General features: G+C 40.4%; 1 protein-coding gene across 1 annotated transcript in view; it reads right to left on the bottom strand.

Moving 5' to 3' along the window:
- Positions 1-228: 228 nt before the first annotated feature.
- SLC35F2 (solute carrier family 35 member F2) overlaps positions 229-21,356 on the bottom strand; it is a 44,835-nt gene continuing 23,707 nt past the window's right edge. The window contains exons 2-8 of the mRNA XM_019718714.3: positions 10,625-10,800; positions 9,661-9,788; positions 6,527-6,686; positions 5,486-5,642; positions 4,929-4,981; positions 4,227-4,381; positions 229-1,273 (exon numbers count right to left, since the gene is read on the bottom strand). Of these exons, the coding sequence (XP_019574273.3) occupies positions 1,088-1,273; positions 4,227-4,381; positions 4,929-4,981; positions 5,486-5,642; positions 6,527-6,686; positions 9,661-9,788; positions 10,625-10,800 (1,015 nt within the window). The 3' untranslated portion in view covers positions 229-1,087. The remainder of the gene's footprint in view (positions 1,274-4,226; positions 4,382-4,928; positions 4,982-5,485; positions 5,643-6,526; positions 6,687-9,660; positions 9,789-10,624; positions 10,801-21,356) is intronic.

Below are 21,356 nucleotides of genomic sequence, written 5' to 3'. Positions count from 1 at the left end.
CACTCCAAAAAAAAAAAAGAAAAACATTAAGATAATTCAGAATTTGAAAATGTTTATTCCAGCAAATGATCTGTGAGCTCACTCTGAATTGCCCTCCATTCTGGAGTAGCCCCAAATAGATAGGTTTGTTTCACCTTACAGAAGACATGATTCTGAAAAGCTGGATATTAAGTCATTTAAAATCCACAAGGGGAACTGGTTAATCAAAGAAACCACACAGTGGACGTATTCCCATGAAATCAAAATCTTTTAATAATATGAACATTTACCCTCAATTTCTTTATTATATTTTTATTAATACCAAAACAAACAAACAAAAAAGTTTACATACAGAGTTTTTGTAAAGTGGCATACTGGTAATTGATATAATGATGCTACTTACTAACATTTTGGATTGAAGTATCATAAAAATCTCATGAACATAACAAATATTTGGTAAAAAGTAGTGTAGCAGCCTTTTTTAACAACTGAGAGAGGGTTCCTATGTTTCCTGCACTCCACTTTAATGCTGCTATGGTACTCACATTTGTACCTCAGGATTTCTCTAGTGCGGCCCCACCCATTTTCCTGACATATGCACTCAGTCACCAGATCTCATTGGTAGCCTGTGGACAATGACTACCTCAGAAGGACCAAACCCAGAAGCCTCCAGCTGAGGAAACCTACTCTCAGACCACCCTGGACTGCCCCTTCTCCTGACCACCCCGCCAGGCCTGGACAGCCCGTTTTCAGGCCCTGTCCTGAGGCTGGCTCATGCCTGGGTATCTGCCCCATCCCGCTTTCCCACCTTTCAGAGGCCCCAGAATGGGGCCCACACCTTGTCTGTCTGACATTAACAGGTATTGGTCCTCAAACACACAGAAGCACAATCCTAGCCTTGGCTTCTGCTTTATTTTGGTATTTCTACTTTTGATACATTATTTTGTATTACTTTGTAAAATCTAACCACTGGATCCAGTCCAATGCTATGGAGTGTTTGCTCCGAGACTGAGCATTTTCCAAGGGTCCCCTCAGCAGTCAGCAGGCTCTGCTTTATCCCAGTGACATTTCCCAGGAAGCTTCAGGTGTGCGTGGGCACCTTCTCCAACTACAAGACCGCAGAGTGGGTCTCCTGGAGGTTCTCCTCAAGCTTCAGTCCCAGATTGTCGATTCCAATGCTGGTGACTGGTGGCACGTTGCTCTCGACCGGCTCTGCCGTACGCATCGGGGTGGAGCAGTACAGAATAAACCCCACCATGATGATAGTGAAGGACAGGATATAGAGTCCCGAAAACTAGGAGGAGAGAACAACTGTGGGTTACACATCTCTGTACCTGCCTTTTGCCAACTGTGCTTCTAGAGTTACCTTCTCATAACCTTTTTTCTGAAAGTTGCCTAAGGAGACACTACCACCCAAAACCCAATCCTGTGTGTATCCTGGTGAACGCCTGGGCTCTGACAATGTCACCTGGCACATCAGCCTACTGGCTCCTTGCATCTCTAAGAAATGGAACTTTTGCCTTTTTCTGTGATAATCTAGCTGCACCCCACCTTGCACCTAGCCCCACTTAATGAAGAGAATAAGAGGTCAGCAGGGTTACCATGAGAGAGCCCAACTCAGGCCCATGGCACAGGTTACAATATTGGTATGAAACAGGGACACAAGACCAAGGAAAAAATGTCAGCGTACATATGTGATAACTTGTCAATAATCCCTCATACATGCTATTCCAATCAAGTTCATTTCATTCCAATTTAATAGATTATCTTGTCTCTGTAGGCAAGTGTTACATAGTTTTATGAAAGTGAATCAGGCTCTCCTATTAAATGTTCACTGTTACCTGTGGGAAAATCTATATAACTTAATTTAAAACATGTCTTATTTGGTTTGGTGGTTTTAGAAGGAAAAAAATGTTGTCCCTTTTACAAAGACAGGTGATTAAATTGAGGCACTTTATTAGAAGGGAGAGACTCAGAGAGTGAGGTGAGTATCCTGATTAGAGACTCTTACCTTTTTTCTTTTTTTTTAAATTCTACCCTTTGCATCTGGATCTATACAGGAAGTTTCTGTGGCTACTCTGTTTAATAGGTGTTTACTCAAGATCAATTCCAAAGGAAGCAGAGTCTGACACAGATGAGTGTAGAAATTTTTAAACCTATTTTTCAACTGCTTGTTTCAAAAAAGCAGAGCCAAAGTTATTTTAGATACTATAATTTTAAAAATTGGTGATATATTGGTCATATAACGATTCTGTCTTTAAAAATTGCTTTTAAAATGCTAGGTACCTTCTTTATGCTCTGATTAGTTTTCTACCTCTGTTATTTACTCTGAATAAAGATCACAGCAGACCTCCTTTTTGCTCTATACATCTTGAAATGACCTTTGACCAAAAGCAATAAATCTGACATAAGTTAAGAGAGTAAACTGCTAGATATGCAGGGACAAGGAAACATAAAGCAAAAGAACTAGAAAAGAATTTATAGTTTGTATGCTCCCATTTTAAGAATGATGGTTTAAAGTCATATGAACAAAAAATGACACAGAGAAGGGCTTTTTCGTATTAAAGTTGGAGCAGTTAAAAAGCAAATACTTACATTAAGGGAGTTTATAATCGTTTGGTAGTGAAAAGTGTACTTTTGCCTTGAAGTTTTTATTTCTTAACACTTACTTCCTCCTTGGACATTATTTTACTTATGAGGGGAAAGTAAAAGTTAAACTACTAAAGCTAATTAGTATTTTTGGTTAAAAAAAAAAAAAAAAACACAGGTGAACGGGGCCATATGTAATTACACTGCTGAGCTCTGGGGCTTTCTTTGAGTACAGTACCTATCAACTGGCCTTGAACTGCAGAGTGGAAACACTGTCATACCCTAGCAGTGGCCATGTGAAATGCAAGCACAGCATCACAGAACAACTAACTTTTAAGGCTGACTTTGTAGCTCTTGGCAATTGTGTTCTCACTGGGGAAAAAAAACAAAACCAAAATCTAGCCCCGTCAGGATCACGTCTCTGATTCACTTTGACATTTTTTACTTTTTAATGATGCTACTAAAAAGCTAAAAACACTCCTTCAGTCTTAGAACAAGAATACCTTAACCGGCAATTTTGTAATCGCTGGTTCCTGTCACATGTAACCTTGCAAGTCAAAATGGTTTACACACCTTTTGCAGAATTTACACACCTTAAGCAGAAATTTCTGAGAGCCCATTAAACTAAGCATTGTGAGTGCACAGCCAATTCCTGGGAGTAGTGTAAATCAGTGCCAAAGATGTCTGCCTGGATGCAAAATTTCACAAAGACAAAGAAATGTAGTTGCTGTCCCCTCTGAAAACTAAAGTTATCAAGTAACAGCCAACATCCTAACATTCTATTGGTTCAAATGACTGTGGGGAAAAAGAGCAAGCAAGTCAACAAGCATTTACTGAAGGTATACTAAGGAAAGACGGATTTCTAAGGCAGCAGTTCTCGAAATGTGGTACAAAGACCCTTGAGGGTACCCAAGACCTTTCAGGAAGTCTGTAAGGTCAAAAATTTTATAATAACAATACTAAGATGCTATGTGCCTTTTTCACTTCCATTCTCTTACTAGTTCAAAATGGAATGTTCCGGAGGCTACCTGACATGTGATAGCACAAGGCAGAATGAAGAACCAGATGTGAGAATCCAGCTGTTTTCCATTAAGCCATACATTAAAGAATAATTCCATAACTATGTGTATGATAATACAACTATCTCTTTCCCTTCCAGCAGGTACTGCAGACTTTTTATCCGTATAATAGATAGGGCTTTGCAATATATAAGTGTATCATTGTCAAATCAACACATTGTACATCTTAAACTTACACCACGTTGTACGCCAATTATATCTCCGTAAAGCTTAGGGGGAGAAAAGGAAAGCTCATGATGCCTTGTCGAGCTTAGATGTTTTCTCAAAGTCAACAGCAGCTCTGGGATTCCTTATCACCGGGCAACATGCATTAGCATTTCCAAGCACTAGTGTTGGTGGACCATACCAAAGAGGAAATCCACTGCATCTCGCCATTTAGAAAAACCCTAGAAGAGCAATTCTCATTTGGGCCTATTTTCTAATTCAGAAGCAGTAACAAAAGGAGTGAGTACTGTCCAATGAAATTCTTGCCAAACGGATGAGAAGGTTTTATTTTGGGATCTAAAATCTTGAAGAAACCTGCTACTTCTTTTGGACTAAGCAAGGGTTCTTATTTGAACATGATTTCTATGTGCTTACCTTATAGCCAAAGAGAAACAGTCCAAAGAAAAGGCTGTAGAGGTCAGCTGTCAGGATGCCCAGGTTGACAGAAGTAGCACTAGTAACTTTAATTACCAATGGCATGAAGCTGTACAGGCAAAACATACAGAGGGCAAATGCCACAAACAGCAGGACTGTAAAAAAAAAAAAAAAAAAAAAAAAAAAAAAAGGAATATCTATTATTTTAGGACGAAATCAGAAGGCAAAGGTGCTTAAGGCATGGCTGCTACATAAAATATCCTGATCCTTTAACATATTATCTACAAAGCCCCTTATTAACATCAGCATTGAAAATGAGACATACAAAACTCTTAGAAAAAAATGATGTGATGTAGGTAACAGGGTGTTGGATAGTCAAGCAGACAGCTGCTTCACAAGAAGTCTGAGGACTCAAGATACAAGTCTAATTGAGAGCTAGTGTGACCAAGGTCAGTCTTGTTCAGAATTCCTAGTAAAGAAAGGCTATTGGGGAAGGTAAAGATTAAGGATTAACTTCTATGGAGGCTCATTTACAAGTTCTCAGAGAAAACTCAATCTAAGCCACTACAGCTATCTGTGCATTACTCTGATTTTGCAAAAATGCTTAAGTATTATTGAAATGATGTATTTATTTCTTGATGTGTGTTTTGTCAGTTAGAGGAAAGGATATTGGCTAAAAATAATTCTAATTTATGTACATACCAATTTTCCAGTCCCAGTGAATGCTAGCAATATCCTTGTATTCTACAAGCAATCTAAGATTAAAACAAGAGGTCACAGAGAGAGCCACATATTAATTTTCAATATTTTATAAGCATTTGTTTCTACACTTGAGATAAGGTGAGGAATTATGTTGACTTTGAGTTTTTCTTAAAGTATAAAATTATCTTTTTAATAAAAATTCCAAAGATTAAAACCAAAGGAATCCATAAACATATGTCCAATTCCCTTAAATACATTCTTCAGTAGTTGTCATCTACAGGAGGAAAACATGACATTATGTTTTCCCTTTGAATAGAAGTTAATATTTTTTGGAAATAATTGAAAAAGAAAGCCTTTACTGGTAATGCCTCTACCTCATGTACAAGAAAACGAGGCATAATTCCTGACATTTCGAAAATTCTTTTTTAATATAAATTTACCAAGTTACTGATTTCAAATGTGAATTTGGGCCGATAAACAATGAATATTAGTAGTTAGAAAGTAATCATTTTTTATATATTTGCTTATTTTGTTTTTAAGGAAAAGTTTAGACTTACAGCTGTATGCCGCTGATAATTGTTCCAAATAATCCCACCATTCCTAAAAACTCTTGTCTGCTCAGCTTCTTCACGATGTATTCTTCACATACATTAGAAATGGCATAGAGGGAAGCCCCAAGAAGGACCAAGATGTCACCAATGAGTATATCATTACCTACGGGAAGACAAGCCACAAAAAGGAATACATTGTCAATAGGGAAACCTCTCTAGCTTACTTCAAGGGGTTTATCTGGCTCGAGTTCATTTAAGGTTAAGAATTTAAGGCAGGAGAAACCTGATTTCTAGAAATTTAAAGACTCTATAGCTTCTCACTATTTGGCATAATTCTGCTGTGATTTTTCATATTTTGACTCCTCAAGAGACTAACAGACTGGAAGATGGTCATATATGCCATAATGTAAGGCCTCAGAAAATCATTCTGTGACATGAGAAATTAATGGAATATATCAAAGGGAATTGAAAACTATAGGCAAGAAAGCTAGGTAAGCAAGGTAATTTCTCTCTTAAATCAGATATTGAAGTCACCTGCAAATTGGGTGAATTCATTGACCCTATCAAAATTTGATATATCAATTATCTAAATTTTGATCTAAAGGATATCAAAGTGTTTTCATCTACAGAGCGACTGAAAAAGAGGTCAATCAGCCAGGGGACACAAAATCTGTTTGATTAAAACAAAAAATAAAACAAATAACAACAAAAAAAACACACAATCTATAGTGGGTTTTCCAGTAATCAATCTAAATGTATGGGCCAAAAGAAAATTATTGCAAATCTATAAAGAAACATCTTTCATGAAACAAAACAAAACAAAACTTATGACAAATAGGAACAAGAACTATGGGCAAGTAGGAACATAAAGAGTGCTTTATGGAAGTGGTTACAATACCAGAAGCAAGTAAATCTGAAAATAAAATTGAAAAGATGGTTAACAAGGTCATGTATTCTGCCTTTTAACTATGTCTTTGAAAAATAAAAGTGAAAACCTAAGCAAAACTTTTTTTCTATGACTGAACCAGAAACAAGTAACAGTCTTACCTGAATTGTCTTCCCTCCCTGCTAATATGTCTGCACCAACCATAGTTCCTACACCCAACAAACAGACAGCCACAGCAATGAAGTGGATCACTCTGTATCTTGCATAAAGAATAAACCACGAGAGAGCCATCAACACAGGAATCCCAAAGCAATCCAAAAGCTGCATGGAAGGAGAAACAAACAGCTTAAATATCTCTCATTTGCTAAAACCTGCTAATTGTGTAATAATAGAAGTTAGCATTTATTGAGCATTTATTTTGCCAGCCCTGTACTAAATGCTTTACCTGGATTAACTCATTTAATCCTCACAGCAATCCTATGAGACTGGAACTGCAAACCCCATTTTACACATGAGGAAAACAAAGGCACAGTGAGGTTAAATGAGTTACCCAAAGTCACATCGTTAAAAGTGAGAGAGACAATTGCTGAACCCAGGAATTCTGCCCAAGGGCCAGTGCAATTTACCTCTACACTCCACCCTCTGTTTATCCCTAAATGCAAAAGGCAAACTACTTTCCTTCCTGCATGTACCCATTCATTCAGTGAACAAATATTTAAGCACTTGGCATGTGGGAGACACTGAGGAGCTGGAATATAGAGGAGGTAAGAGAGACACAAGCCCTGCCCTCAGGAGCGTATGAAAGGCTAGCCGGACATAGAATAAACAATCACACAACTAGATATTTAACTGGAATCGGGCTAAGAGCTACAGAAGAATACTGGTTATTATGAGAAAGCAAGCAGACACCATCTCCTGACGAAGTGTCATCCAACCCCACCCACTGTGTGAGACAGACACTTGCTCATAGCCAATGCTCTTGCCCGTCTTCATCATATGCTCCTCCATCACCTATTGATCCTGGGTCCAGAAAATACTTGCCATACTCCCAGTACTGCCAGTCTGAAAGGCAGGGGGATTAAGGGTGCTGAAACTATAGCAAATCCAAAATCATTTGTAAGATAAAAGAAAAACAGAGATTTCATTCATTCAATTTGTCACAAATTTCATAAAGTGCATTCAAGGATAAAATATATTCCTTATACTAATAATACTCCTGAATCTGCTGTTTGATTGCTCACCCTCTTCTTTTTTAAACCGTGTTCCTGATTCTCTCTGTATCTGTTTAATCTTGGACAAGGTAAGCCCCCAAATCTCCAGCAGCCTGTCTGATACTATCCACAGTTGTTTACCGACTGCCTTTCACTGCAATGTCATTACTAGAGTCCCACACACCGAGTGCAGGAATGGGCACCTTGCCTTGTTATTTATTCCAGCTGCAGAACTCTAATCTCCTAAGTGCTTTATCAAGCCTGCCTGAATAACAAAGCATTAAACAATGCAAATGATAATAGCCTGTCCCGGAAGACGCAAGCAGGATCCAGCAATAATGACTTAACAAAGTCTAAACTATATTCCTTCAATAAAAAACGTGGAAAGACTCCCTGTCCTCAAATTGTGTCTTAAAATGAAATTAAATTTGCTCTCTTTTTTAACGATTTTTGGTGGGCAATGAATGGCCATATGAGAGCTGCCTATATCATGGTAAGAGTTCCAGAGACCCTGACCAGCTGTGTGATCTCCGGCCAGTGACCCTCTGAGTCAAAATATGAAATAAAGAGATCAGACCAAATGATCTCACAAGTCCCTTCCAACTCTAAAATTCTACAACTTCTTATCTGACATCTATCACATTCAGTCATTTATCTATATTGATTCTCCTTCAAAATGTATTCGTATCGTGTTTCCCCAAAAATAAGACCTCGCCGGACTATCAGCTCTAATGCATCTTTTGGAGCAAAAATTAACATATATAAGACGCAGTCTTATTTTAACATAAGACCAGGTTTTACACAGCACAGCACAGCACAGCATAGCATAACACTGGGTCTTATATTAATTTTTGCTCCAAAAGACACATTAGAGCTGATTGGCTAGGTCTTATTTTCGGGGAAACACGGTAGTGACAGACGTCTTTGATGGTTTGAGTCCCAAGAGTCTCCCTATTTAATTTAATCTTTAAAAATTATTGTTGGGGACGGCCCGGTGGCTCAGGCTGTTGGAGCCCCATGCTCCTAACTCCGAAAGCTGCCGGTTCGATTCCCACATGGGCCAGTGTGCTCTCGACCACAAGGTTGCCGGTTCGACTCCCGCAAGGAATGGTGGGCTGTGCCCCCTGCAACTAGCAACGGTAACTGGACCTGGAGCTGAGCTGCGCCCTCCACAACTAAGACTGAAAGGACAACAACTTGAAGCTGAACGGCACCCTCCACAACTAAGATTGAAAGGACAACTTGACTTAGAAAAAAGGCCTGGAAATACACACTGTTCCCCAATAAAATCCTGTTTCCCTTCCCCAATAAAATCTTTAAAAAAAAAAAAAAATTATTGTTGGAGGTTTGCAAGTAAAGTAGATATTCAAGGCAGGTTAGACATCTTGGGTAGAAATGGTAGTCAAAGGCAAAACTTACATCACTGTTCCTTTATTAGGTTTCTTTTTGCGGACTCAAAGAAAAATGTTCCCATAAAGCATTACTTTTCAACTCAGTGGAGTTGAGGAAAGCTGATTCAGTCGTTTTAATGTTAGCCAGCTATGGGATATATCATAACACTGACTCACCTTTTCTAACAACAAAATGTTTTATAAGTGGAGGTGAAAGTGAGATAGACTCCATTGCCAGGTTTAGACTTCACAGTTGAGTGAATAACCTTTTATGCATTGCTTTTCTTACTATATAAAATAGAGATGTTCTTATTTAATCTGCAAATTTTAGGAATGTAGAAAAATTTTCTGTAGCACAAAGGTACTTCACATGCCATGTTTGAGCAACACATAAAACAGAACTCTTGTCAACATCACAGCATCAATTGTCAACTAAATATGCTTATTTTGGTAGAAACTGTTCTAATTTGCTATAGCATTTGCAGTTTGGGAACTGATTAACTTGTATATATTTTCACTAATTCCAGGAAACCTTACTCATTAGCACATATGCTCCACTGGAAAACAGCACCCAGCTGTGTTTAGGTTTTCTTCAAGTGAACAGATTTTCAATAAAATTGGCTTAACACATATGAATTCAGATTCTTCTCTTAAAGCTGTAAAATCCATAATGGTCAGAGGGCTCCCTCTTACCTGGACACTGGTTAGAGTCGTGTACTGGTACGCTCTGACAATCAGGTAATTAGCTTCCACGTCTGCTAGTCCCAGCAGGATGTACTTCCACCATTTTCTTTTCAAGATATAGAAAAGGTTATCACTGCCTGGTTGAAAGAAATCTGGGTTAGTATATGTTACTTGAAAATGATGCGATGCATGTTAATGTAGGGTTTACTGTGTATTTTGGATGTGGCTCCTCTTGATTTCCATTACTCATAACCCAAATTCCTCTGCAACAGTTCAGCAGAGTCAGTTAGATTTTTCTAGTATGAGACCCAAGCTAATAATAATACTCACTTGAGTTGTTGGAAGGCTTCAATGAGTTAATGATCAATCTAAATGAGTTAATAAGCAGTTAAGATGCCTGGCACAAAAATGTGTGTCAGAAGCTAGTTTTTCCTATTTTTATGTAGCTAGTGAGAAATAATCATTTTATTATTCTAAAATAACTTAGCCAGCCAGTGATAAAGATGTTAATTCCTTGCCAATTCCTTGTCTTTCTTTCTCTCACAACATAGACTGGATCTACATGTAATTGATGCTCCATTTAGTGTTCTCCACTTAGCTGGAAATATGCATTTTGGAGAATGAGGTTCTTGACTTTGTTTTTAATATCGTCTCTTAATTTATCAACCACAGGGGGTAAAAAATAAAACCTAACTTGTAATGACAGTTACACTTTTTCTTTTTTTTTGACAACTTCTACTGTTACAGTTTGGTGCTACTTATTTTAATCAACAATTTCAGAGAGTATGTGAAAATCTCTAATCACTACTTTCACAGAATTCAGAGGTGTCACACTTTTCTAATAGCTTTTATAAAAACAGCAATAGCTTCCTGTTTTTAATTTTGCCTCATGTTTTATTTTTCTAATGTCTAGAAGCCAAAAATTTTTATGAAGATAATTTATTGAGAAGGTTAAGTCCCACATTTGACATACCTGATTGAAATGCCAACATCGCTGTGTAAATTAGAAACAGCAAGCAATAGTTGATAAAGCTCTGAAGCATGGGGGTGTTCACTTTGTATTTTTCTGCCAAATACTGGCTGGTGATGGCGGTTCCACATATACACAAGGACAACATCTGACCCAGGGCAATTGTTTTCAAAATATTCCTAGAAAATAAAGAAGGAAATCAGAATAATTTGCAAGTAATCTATACCTTTGGCACAAATGCACAACACACACTATATTTAGTGCTCAACAAAAAGGGACATACTAATTATTCCAGGTAGTTCTTTATTTCATTGCACTGCTTACTTCATATGCACAATGTCATGCAGAGTCTCAGCTCCCGCTCCCCACACAAGAACGCAGGATATGGTGAGGCCAAAAAGGAACACCCACGGAGCCATAGACAGGGGAGTCATACCACTACATTCTCGCTGGTGGCTGGGTTGGAGACACAGGAAGCAGGAGCCACACGATGCACAATCTGCCATCTGCTTCTCTGCCAACCAACCAACCCCTTGCTAACTGCAATCCGTGATGCTAACTGCAATCCACCGTTTGCCAGCCACCATCCACTACTAGTGTAGCCACGGCAGTTATATTAGTGGCCAATGGCTCACTGGTTACAGCTGACAGCCAACTAGCCACAGCTGATGGCCATCCAGTCATAGTTGATAGCCATTTACTACCCGAGCCAGCACCTTTCCACGTGAGGCCGAGAGCCGGGAAACTGCACTCCTGGCTGTCTCCAGACACAAAAATTAAAGTGTTGGATTTCGAGAGACTCCATTTTAATTTTCTTGTACATTTCTGATTTCCCCTCAATACCATGTCATTGACCGTCCATTGAGAGATCATTGATTACTTAACTATGTCATGTACTATTTGAAGTGAATGTGTTTTGTGTGTGTGTATGTGTGGTTTTTAAAAACTCAAATTTAACTCATTTTAAAGTCTTCCTATTCATTGTTTAACATGTTCTCATCCTTGCATTCTCCCAGAGTCCTGATTTCTTCAACTAGAAGCAGTGGTTTTCAGAGTTACCTGCATGTTAGAATCACAGAGCTTTTAAAAATGCCAACATCAGGTTACACCAGGGACCAATGACACCATCGTCTCTGGGGGCAGGTTACCAGGCCTCTGTGATGTTGAGAATTCCCAGGTGATTCCAATGTGCAGCAAAGCTTGTGAATCAGTGCTCTAGAAGCTGGCACTTTATGCCACAGAAGCATAAGACCCAGACCCTGCCCTTTGGTCTATTAAAAGAGATGCACCTTAACAACCAACTACAAACTGGCAGACAGCAAACTACAAAACAAAAGTCTTGTAACAATGGTGCAAACAAAGGACTAAGAGAGCGCACAGGGGCTACTGATTAATTCTGAGTAAGGGAGTCGTTGGGAAAGGCTTCACAGAAAAGGTGATTTTTCAGGCAGGTTTGGAAGTGTATAAAAGATTTCTAGAGGAAGAAGTAACTAGAACCAAATGCAGAGAGGCACACATGCAGGGGTGAGTTCAGGAATCATCAAGTAGCCCTGTGTGCCTGGGGCATAAGGGCTATAGCAGAGAGTGGCGGGCAAGAAGCTTGGAATAGAAGGTGAGGCCACATGGTGAAAAGGTTTGAATGGCACACTGAGAAGTGAGGTCTTTATGCCATAGATGGCTGGGAGCCATGAAGATTTCTAAACAGAAGGACTTATAAAAGTAACTCTGATGGTTACAAGAGAAAGGAATAATGAGAAAGCAATCTAGGCAGAGGAGCCAGTTAGAAGGCTAACATAATGACCCCGGCCAAAGTGAAATCTGAACTAAAGTCATGCCGGCATGAATGGAAAGTAGAGAAAGATGTGAAAGACTCCACAGAGCCTAGTAACCCATTAAATTTCAGGAGGAGGTGTTGAAAATGATCTCTGGGTTTCTAGACTAGGTGACCGGATGGATATAAGGCTGCTGACCAGGACAGGGAATACAGGAAAAGATGCAGGTTTGAGCAAGGGGGGACTAGTGAGTTCAATTTGAGAGCAGTAAAAACTGAGGTGGCTGAAACATCAAAGGGAAGGACAGTAAGAGGTTTGTGATAGGTGGTCTCTAAGACAGCCCCTAATGAATCTCTGCCTCCTAGTATTTTTATTCCAGGTAATCGCCGCCTCTTGAATGTGTGGGTAGTGTGGGGACAGAGCCCCAGAGAGTAGCTTACAGGCTCTCGGCCTCATGTGGAAGGGTGCTGGCTCTGGTGGTGGATGGCCGTCGGCTGTGGCCGGTTAGCCGATTGGCCGCTGGTATAACTGCTGCGGCTACGGAGGAGAGCTGAGGATTGCCGAGGAGAGCGGAAGAGGAGAGCCGAGGAGAGCGGAAGAGAGGAGAAGAACAGAGTCAAGATTGTGGAGGAGAGTCGTCGGTCGGTCGGTTGGTGGAAAGGCGGACAGCAGGTCGCACATCCAGTGGGCCCAGCCTCCAGTGAGACCATAGTGGTATGACTCCCCTACCTATGGCTCCGTGGGTGTTCCTTTTTGGCCTCACCATGTCCTGTGTTCTTATGTGGGGAGCAGGAGCAGAGACCCCGCAGGCCGCCCCGCCTGAAAGATGGCGCGGCGAGCAGGGTCTCCCGCACGACAGGTAGGATCTGTGACTTGCTTCTAACCATAAGAATACAATAAAAGTAATGGGATGTCATTTCCATGAATATATTACATAAGGTTATAACTTCCGTCTTGCTAGCCAACTGTCTCTATTGAGTCCCTTCTTTGCTGACACTGGTGAAACAAGCTGCCATATAGAGAGGCCCACATGGCAAGGAACTGAAGGTGGCCTCTGGGTAAAGACCAGCAGGGAACTGAGGACCTCAGTTCAGCAGACCACAAGGAAATGAATCCTGCCAACATCACCATGAGCTTGGAAGCAGATCCCTCCCCAGTCGAGGCTTCAGATGAGATCCCAGTCCTGGCCGACACCCTAAGTTATATCTTGTTAAGAAACCCTGAAGCAAAGGGCAGAGCTAAGCCACGTCCAGATGCCTGATCCATTAAACCTGTGGGATAATATATGTGTGTTGTTTTAAGCCACTAAGTGTATAGTAATATGTTACATAGTAATAGATAACAACTACAAGGCTGAAATTCTGAACTTCAGAAAGTTAGACCATACCTGTTTTGCTATCCACTACATATCCAGTACCTGGTACTTTGCTGTCAGTCAATAGATATTTGTTGAATGAATGTAAATGTATAAAGAAATTCCCATATATGCCCAAATATATGGTAAGACCAAGTATAAAACTCTTCCCACTTTTCCAATGAAGTGCCACAGTCAGAGAAAGACAAATTATGTGATTGTCATGAAACAGAAGCTAAGAGTTGAAAAGCATTTTAAGATGGAAGAGATCAAAAACTGCAGAGAAGAAGTGGCATTATAACTAAAGAGACACAGTTGGACTGGCAAGCCAGAAGTTGCTAGGTGTCTTTGAAGGAAAGATTTGTGTTAGTGGTAATTAATGCCTAAGTCCGATTCCAGTGGGCTGAGTGAGTAGAAGATGAGTAAACAAATGAACCAAACATAAATAGTTCTTTTTTAAATGATGAAAAGGAGAAGGATGGGGAAAGAGTTTGGAGACTAAGCGGTAGTATTGAAGACAGATTTATTATTATTATTATCTTGTTAAAGCATCGAGGAAACTTAAAGACGTTTGGGAAATGAGCAGAAGGCAATAAGAGTGAAAACTTGAAGACTGACAGTTCCTGGAAGGTTCAAGGATCAGGACTGAAAACACTGCAACTTTTTTTTAAAATGTTCTCTCCATAAATACTTACTTCCAGAGTTGTTCTAAAGAAAGTAGAAAATACCAAAACAGGAGAAGACCCAGGATATCTAGTTTAAGAGTTTACAATGTACTCTTTTCTCTGGAATATTTGTTTCACTAATATGCAACTAACCTCAAACGAAGTTTGCTGGGTGAAACAACACTAAATACACTCGTAGGGCATCTACCATGTGCCCAGCTATGAAGAGACAAAGGTGAATAGGCTCTGTGTGCCTTGGAGGCGTAGATACCACCGAGGATGATAAGTAGTCACGTAAACTAGCAGTTATGGCACAGTTAGACAAGTGTGAATATGGGCTAACAAAAAAAGAAAAAAAAGAAGACTTCAAGAATTCACCTGACAGGCACAGTACAGAAATGCATTCCAAGCACAAGTCATAGCATATACCAAGGCACAGAGCCTTTAAACAATACAGCACATTCACATATTTCAAGTGGGTTGGGCTAGCTGCAGCACAGAACACAGGAGAGGAAAACAGCAGCAGATGAGGGTGGAAAAGTCAACAGAAGGCAGATGAAGAAGGGCCTTATATGTCATGTCCTAAAGCTGGTACCTTTTCTTGCTGGTAGTAAGATCATTGGCATCTTCTCAATAGGAGGGAGTAAACTGATTAGAAAGGCAGGAATGGAGCATCTCTGGGTCCCTAGATATGTCATAGCATATACATCAGAGCAAATAGCACCCAAAACTTACCTTTAATTCCTAACATGGACACCAATTAAAGAGGATAGTTGACAGAGACAGAGGAATCTAGAATAATATTGAGTTTACTGGGTCAAACAACTGGGTAGATAGCAATGTGGTTAATCAAGAAAACAGGAGGAAAAGGCTCATTTGGAAGGGAAAATAACTCCATTTTGGACAAGCTGGATTTTGTTTAATTATGAAACAGTCAAGAAGAAATGTCTAGTACAGAGTCTGAAGCTGAGAAAAAGGGTTGAGTTAGAGAAATAAATTTGTGAATCATAAGCATAAAGGTGGTAGCTGAAGTTGGGATGTAAATGAGATCACTATAACATATGCCTAAAAACTGAAAAGAAAGAGGGTTAAAAAAGAAACACTCTGGGAAACAGCAACATTTAAGGGGCTGGAGGAAGAAGAGGAATTACAGACGTAGATGAAGAGGCATGGCACAGAGGCTGGGAGAGAACATGGAAGGAAGAACACTCTAGAAGCAAGAGAAAATGGCCTTCCAAGGAGGAAGGGCTCTACAGTTTGGACTGCAGTGAACTCCTCACTGCTCTTCTGCTCTACTCTCACTTTCCACAAATCCAGTATCTCTATTGTAGCAAGAGTCGGTGTTCTGAATGTTAATATAATGGGATCATCCCCAAGTCTAAAACCTTTCAGTAGTTCCCCTTTGCTCTTAGATGAAAGCCAGACTTTCAAATGGCCTACAAGGCAACTTACTATCTGACCCCTGCCTAGCTCTCCACCTCATCTTAGACTATTCTCTCACAGCTTTAATTTTTAATTTTTTGAATTTCTTATATAATAAATTGTAATGCACAATCAAATGTATATCCACCAGGAACCTTAAGAAATAAAATATTGGCAACATCAACATGTGCTGATGCTGTGTTTTCCCCTATCTCTTAGCCTTCCTGAGGTAACTACCTTCCATAACTTGACATGTATCATTCCACACATTTCCATATATTTTGATATTTATGTAAGTATCCCTAAGCTACAAACAGCATTGTTTTTAAATTTTATATAAACAGTATTATAATATATGTATACTTTTGCAACTGGCTGTTTTCACCAACCTTGTTTGAGATAGTCATCCATATTGATACATTGGTTCTAGTTCATTCCTTTCTACTATGCAATTACATCACACTCTATCCACTCTCTTGTTGACATTTAGGTTGTATTCTAATTGATTTTTGCTCTTATAAACAATGCCTCTACAAACATTCTTGATTATGTCACCTGATGTACATATCTAAGAGTTTTTCTGGTTTTTAGCAAATTCGTGCAAATGAGTTACTGCTGTGCTAAAATATGCGTATAGTCTCTTCAGCACTCAGGGTGACCTGCTGGGGACTACCTAAGGCATCTGCTGGAAGCAGTGAACTCGGAGTACCTACAAATATAATGATTTTCTATTTGTGCCATGAAGTTTAAAGGACTCATCTGCTTTGGAGATAGAGTGGAACTAACTGGTAATCTTAGGGCATAAGCATCTTCAACTTTACTTGTTTAGCTAGATGGCTCTTCAAAGAGTTCTATCACTTTGTGAAGTTTACTATTACTCTCAAAAGGAAGAAGTTCAGAACCTCCAACCTTCAAGGGGGAGGAACGATATCAGGAACTGGCCAGAAGCAAAGACACTTTATTAGGCTAGTGAAGGAAGTGTTTGCCCAGGTGAGCAGAGTGAAGGACTTGCTCCCACAGAGGCAGTAAGTAGCTTTAGGGGATACTCTCCCAATCACAGGCTGCTGAGGCAAACTGGATGCAGTGTTACCTCCTTCTCTTGGGCGTACTCCTGAAGAAGGCACCGATTCTGGATTAGGCTGCCTGATCCTAGACAAAATAAATTCACCACTTGGTGCTATAGATGAGGAGTCTCCAGAGCCAAAGCCAAAGAATGGAAAAGTACATTCATTTTGGGGGGACAAGTGTCAATTGTCCCCAGCCACATACTTCCCATAGGAAATCTGTGGTGAAGGGTGCCTAGCCAAGGACATGGTTCCAATTTTGCTATATCTCTTTGTTAAATTGCAGCACACATTCTCAACACAATCCTCACAACAACGCCGAGAAAAGTAGTATTACTATACTCTGTTACAGATGGGGAACATGAGACGCAGAGTGGCTCCATGATTCACCAACAGTCACAATTAGTACAAGGCAAAGGAAGTCAGTGCTTTTAGTTATTAAAATACTAGATCAGGGAGTTCAAATTTGCTTAAAGAAAAGGATCTCGAGAAATTTCTCTTTTTCCTGGAAGAAGGTCTCAGAATTAGAGAACTTTGGCGCTAATGCCCACATTTTTAAGATGAATAAACTGTGGGCCAAAAGAGGGAAGTGTTTTGCCTAAGCTCATACAGAAGCAGAGTTGATGCCCAAATTTTCTGACCATTAAAATATCTGCTGTCCCCCCAATGGGACATGGTCTTAGGATAGTAAGTGAGGTCATTCCTCAGAGTTGGTATCTTCTCACCTTCTGTATCTTTCTCCTCATTCTCTTCTCCTCATTGCCCCCTCTCTGTCCCCACTGTACCCTCCTTCGCTTCTCCATTATGATTTTATAACAAAGTTTATATTAGAAAAATCCCTCTTCAGAGGATCCTTGCACCTCAACTTGCTATCAGGAAAGGAGTCTAGCCTGATTTCTCTACTACCAGTATAAACAATTAGAGGGGAGCTGGCTGTCCAGTGTATAGGCTGCCAAAAAGCTAATCAAGTGGCCGATAACCTAATCAAATTCAGAACATTTGTCACAGCCCATAATGGACTTGAAAGCAATTATAAATTTGAAACAAGTGAGACTAAGAAATGAGGAAGCACTAAGCCCTGCTCACAAATTGACAAAATTCCTCCAGTAAACTCACATTTGCATTCTAAAACAACACAATTAAGCAAGCTGTCCTCCAACCATGAAGTATAACCATCTTCTAAAAAAAAGGAGAGTCACAAATTGAGTATGGAGATTTAAAGTTACAGGAATGCACTTCTCTTGGCTCGAAATCATAATGACCTAATCTATAATGGAAGAGCGAGAGAGAGAGAGAGAGAGAGAGAGAGAGAGAGAGAGAGAGAGAGAGAGAGAGAGGCACAGAGGCTGAAGGGGATGGAAGTTGAACAAAAGGAGAGAGAAGATAAAGAGTCAGACCTTGCTAGGCAAAATAAGTCAGAGAGAAAAAGTCAAGAACCATATGATTTCACTGATATCTGGTATATAAAACTGAAAACAACAAAGGAACAAGACAAGCAAATGAAGAAACAAAAACTCATAGACTCATAGACACAAACAATAGCTTAGTGGTTACCAGAGGGTAAGGGGGGAGAGGAGGTTCTAGATGAGGGAAAAAAGAATTAAATATATGGTGATGAAAGGATAACTGACTCTGGATAGTGAACACACACTGTGACATATAGATGATGTATTACAGAATTGTATACCTGAAATCTATGTAACTTTACTAACAATTGTATCCTCAATAAACTTTAATAAAAAAGAAAATAAAAAGTCAGACCTGTAGGGAGAGATACCAAAGGCCTCTAAAAAACTTTTCTTACTTATGGCTTCACATGTAAGCATTGGCACTTCAACACAAGATCGTAGTTCATATGAATTATAAACTTAACCCATAACAAAATCTGTTCCTCTCTAAAGGAAGCTGCCAGAAGCAATGTGCATCTAACCATGGGATATATCCTGTCATGGTTTTTCAAACGGAACCTCCATTGAAGTGAACTTCAATGGCAGGATATGGTCCAACTCCAAAACTTGTTTCCCAAGGCAGCTACACTCTGTGGGAGCCAGGCTACCACAAAGCTGAGCAAACAGAGTTATGGATCATTTGGGGCAGAAGCAGGAAAATAGATAGAAGATAAACTAAGGAAGGTCACTGCCTACCACACAACTATTTGGATATATTGTATGAATTTAAGAATTTAAGGATTGAAAAAAGAGAAGATTTGATTATTGGGGGATTTCTGATCAAGACGGCAGAGTAGAAATGCTGTGCTTGTCTCCTCTCATGACCACATCAAAATTAAAACTAAACTACAGAAAAACCATCACTGAGAATCACCTGACGTCTAGCTGAACAGAATTCCTACATCTAACGACATACAGAAACCACCTCAAGACTGGTAGGATGGGTCGAGACACAGAACAGGCTGGTCCCACACCTGTGTGTAGAGGTTAAAAATCAGGAAGGTTCCCTCAGCTGCGGAGATGCCCCCCTGAGGAGCGAGAGGTCCCAACCCCGCACCAGGTTCCCAAGTTCAGGGTTCCAGTGCAGGGGAGAGAAGTACCCACAATTTCTTGCAGCGAAAACCAGAAGAGATTGTGGTTGAGTGAGACAGAGGGCAGCTGCATTCCCAGGCGCTCCTCTTAAAGGGACCACACACAGACTTACTTGCTGACAGACTCACTCGCTCTGAGCTCCAGCACTGGGGCAGCAGCTCGAGAGGCACCAGGGACATATGGGGAGAAACTGAATTTTGGGGCTTCAGGGTGAGGGCTGAAGGGGCAGCTTTCTGCCAGACAGAAGTGCTGGCAGAAGCCACTGCTCCTTTGTTGAGCCCTTCCCCCTCCCAGAGTGCAGATGCAGGCAGCCGCCATATCTGAGTCTCTAACACTGTTTGCTGCTGATTCCCTGAGATCCCGCCCCACCCAATTTGCATGACCACCCAAACTGCTTTCAGTGGCTTTACGTAAAAACAGCCTGTCATGGCTTGTGCTGCAGACTTTCCTAAAATCTCTCAAATGCTCACAAACCACAAAAATGCAGCATCTGGCCTAGGCATGCCACATACCTCTTATTGACCAGCCCCAAGACCAGCGTTGGTGGCAGCCGGCCTCGGTTTGAGGCCTGGCCTCTCCCAGGCACCTCCAACTCCAGCATGGGTGGCGCCAATCTGAGGATTGCTTTGTGGCTCATTCCAGGTGTCTCCGGGCAGGGAACTAGCTGTGGCTGAACTTGGTATGCAGGAGGACCACTCCCACGAGTCCACAGGACAGCTCACCCAGTGGCCAGCTTTGGACAGCACTGGAGCACCAATGGCTGCCTCTAAGGACAACACACCCAAACAGCATACTGCGCAGGCACAAAAGTCCTGCCAAAGTGAATCCTGTGTCATCCCCTGCACAACAGCTCCTCCACTGTAGTCACAGCCTGTCCTCACAACCAATCAACCCACTGATGTACAAACATCAACTAAGGCTCAACTACAACAGGAGGGCACACATGAACCACACAATGGACACACCTGCTGCACCTGGCTCAGGTGACCAGGGAGACTGCACCACTGGGCCCCACAGGACACCTACTAGATAAGGCCACTCTATGGAGACCAGGAGACATAGCAGCCCTACTTAATACAGAGAAACAAACACAGGGAAGCAGCCAAAATGGGGAGACAAAGAAACATTTCCCAAATTAAAGCACAGAACAAAGCTCCCGAAAAAAGAACTAAATAAAATGGAGATAAGCAACCTACCAGGTGCAGAGTTCAAAACACTGGTTATAAGGATACTCAGTGATCTCAGTGAGAACTTCAACAAAGAGATAGGAAACATAAGAATGGAGACAGAAAACACAAAAAAGAACCAGTCAGAAATGAAGAATACTATAACTGAAATAAAGAATACATTAGAAGGAATCAATAGAGTAGATGAAGCAGAGGATGGAATCAGTGATTTAGAAGATAAGTAGCAAAAAGAAAAAGAATATCAAAAAAATGAGGATAATTTAAGGGGTCTCTGGTACAACATCCGGAGTACCAACATTTGCATCAGAGGGGTACCAAAGGGAGAAGAGAGAGAGCAAGGAATTGAAAACCTATTTGAAAAAATAATGACAGAAAACTCCTTGACCTGGTGAAAAAAATAAACATACAAGCCTGGGAAGAACAGAGAGTCCCAAACAAGATGAAGCCAAAGAGGCCCACATCAAGACACATCATAATTAAAATGCTAAAGCTTAAAGACAAAGAGAGAATCTTAAAAGCAGCAAGAGAATAGCAGTTACCTATAAGGGAGCTCCCATAAGACTGTCAGCTTATTTCTCAACAGAAACTTTACTGGCCAGAAGAGATTGGCACGAAATATTCAAAGTAATGAAAAGCAAGGACCTATAACCAAGATTACTCTACCCAGCAAAGTTATCATTCAGAATCAAATAGAATTTAGATAGAGTTTCCTGGATAAGAAAAAGCTGACG

The sequence above is a fragment of the Rhinolophus sinicus genome, chromosome 14 (assembly GCF_057876585.1).
Source record: "Rhinolophus sinicus isolate RSI-liver-muscle chromosome 14, RSI-T2T, whole genome shotgun sequence".
NCBI classification, from domain to species: domain Eukaryota; kingdom Metazoa; phylum Chordata; class Mammalia; order Chiroptera; family Rhinolophidae; genus Rhinolophus; species Rhinolophus sinicus.
The sequence above is the reverse complement of the archived record's forward strand: the minus strand, read 5'-3'. Positions and strand labels throughout refer to the sequence as shown.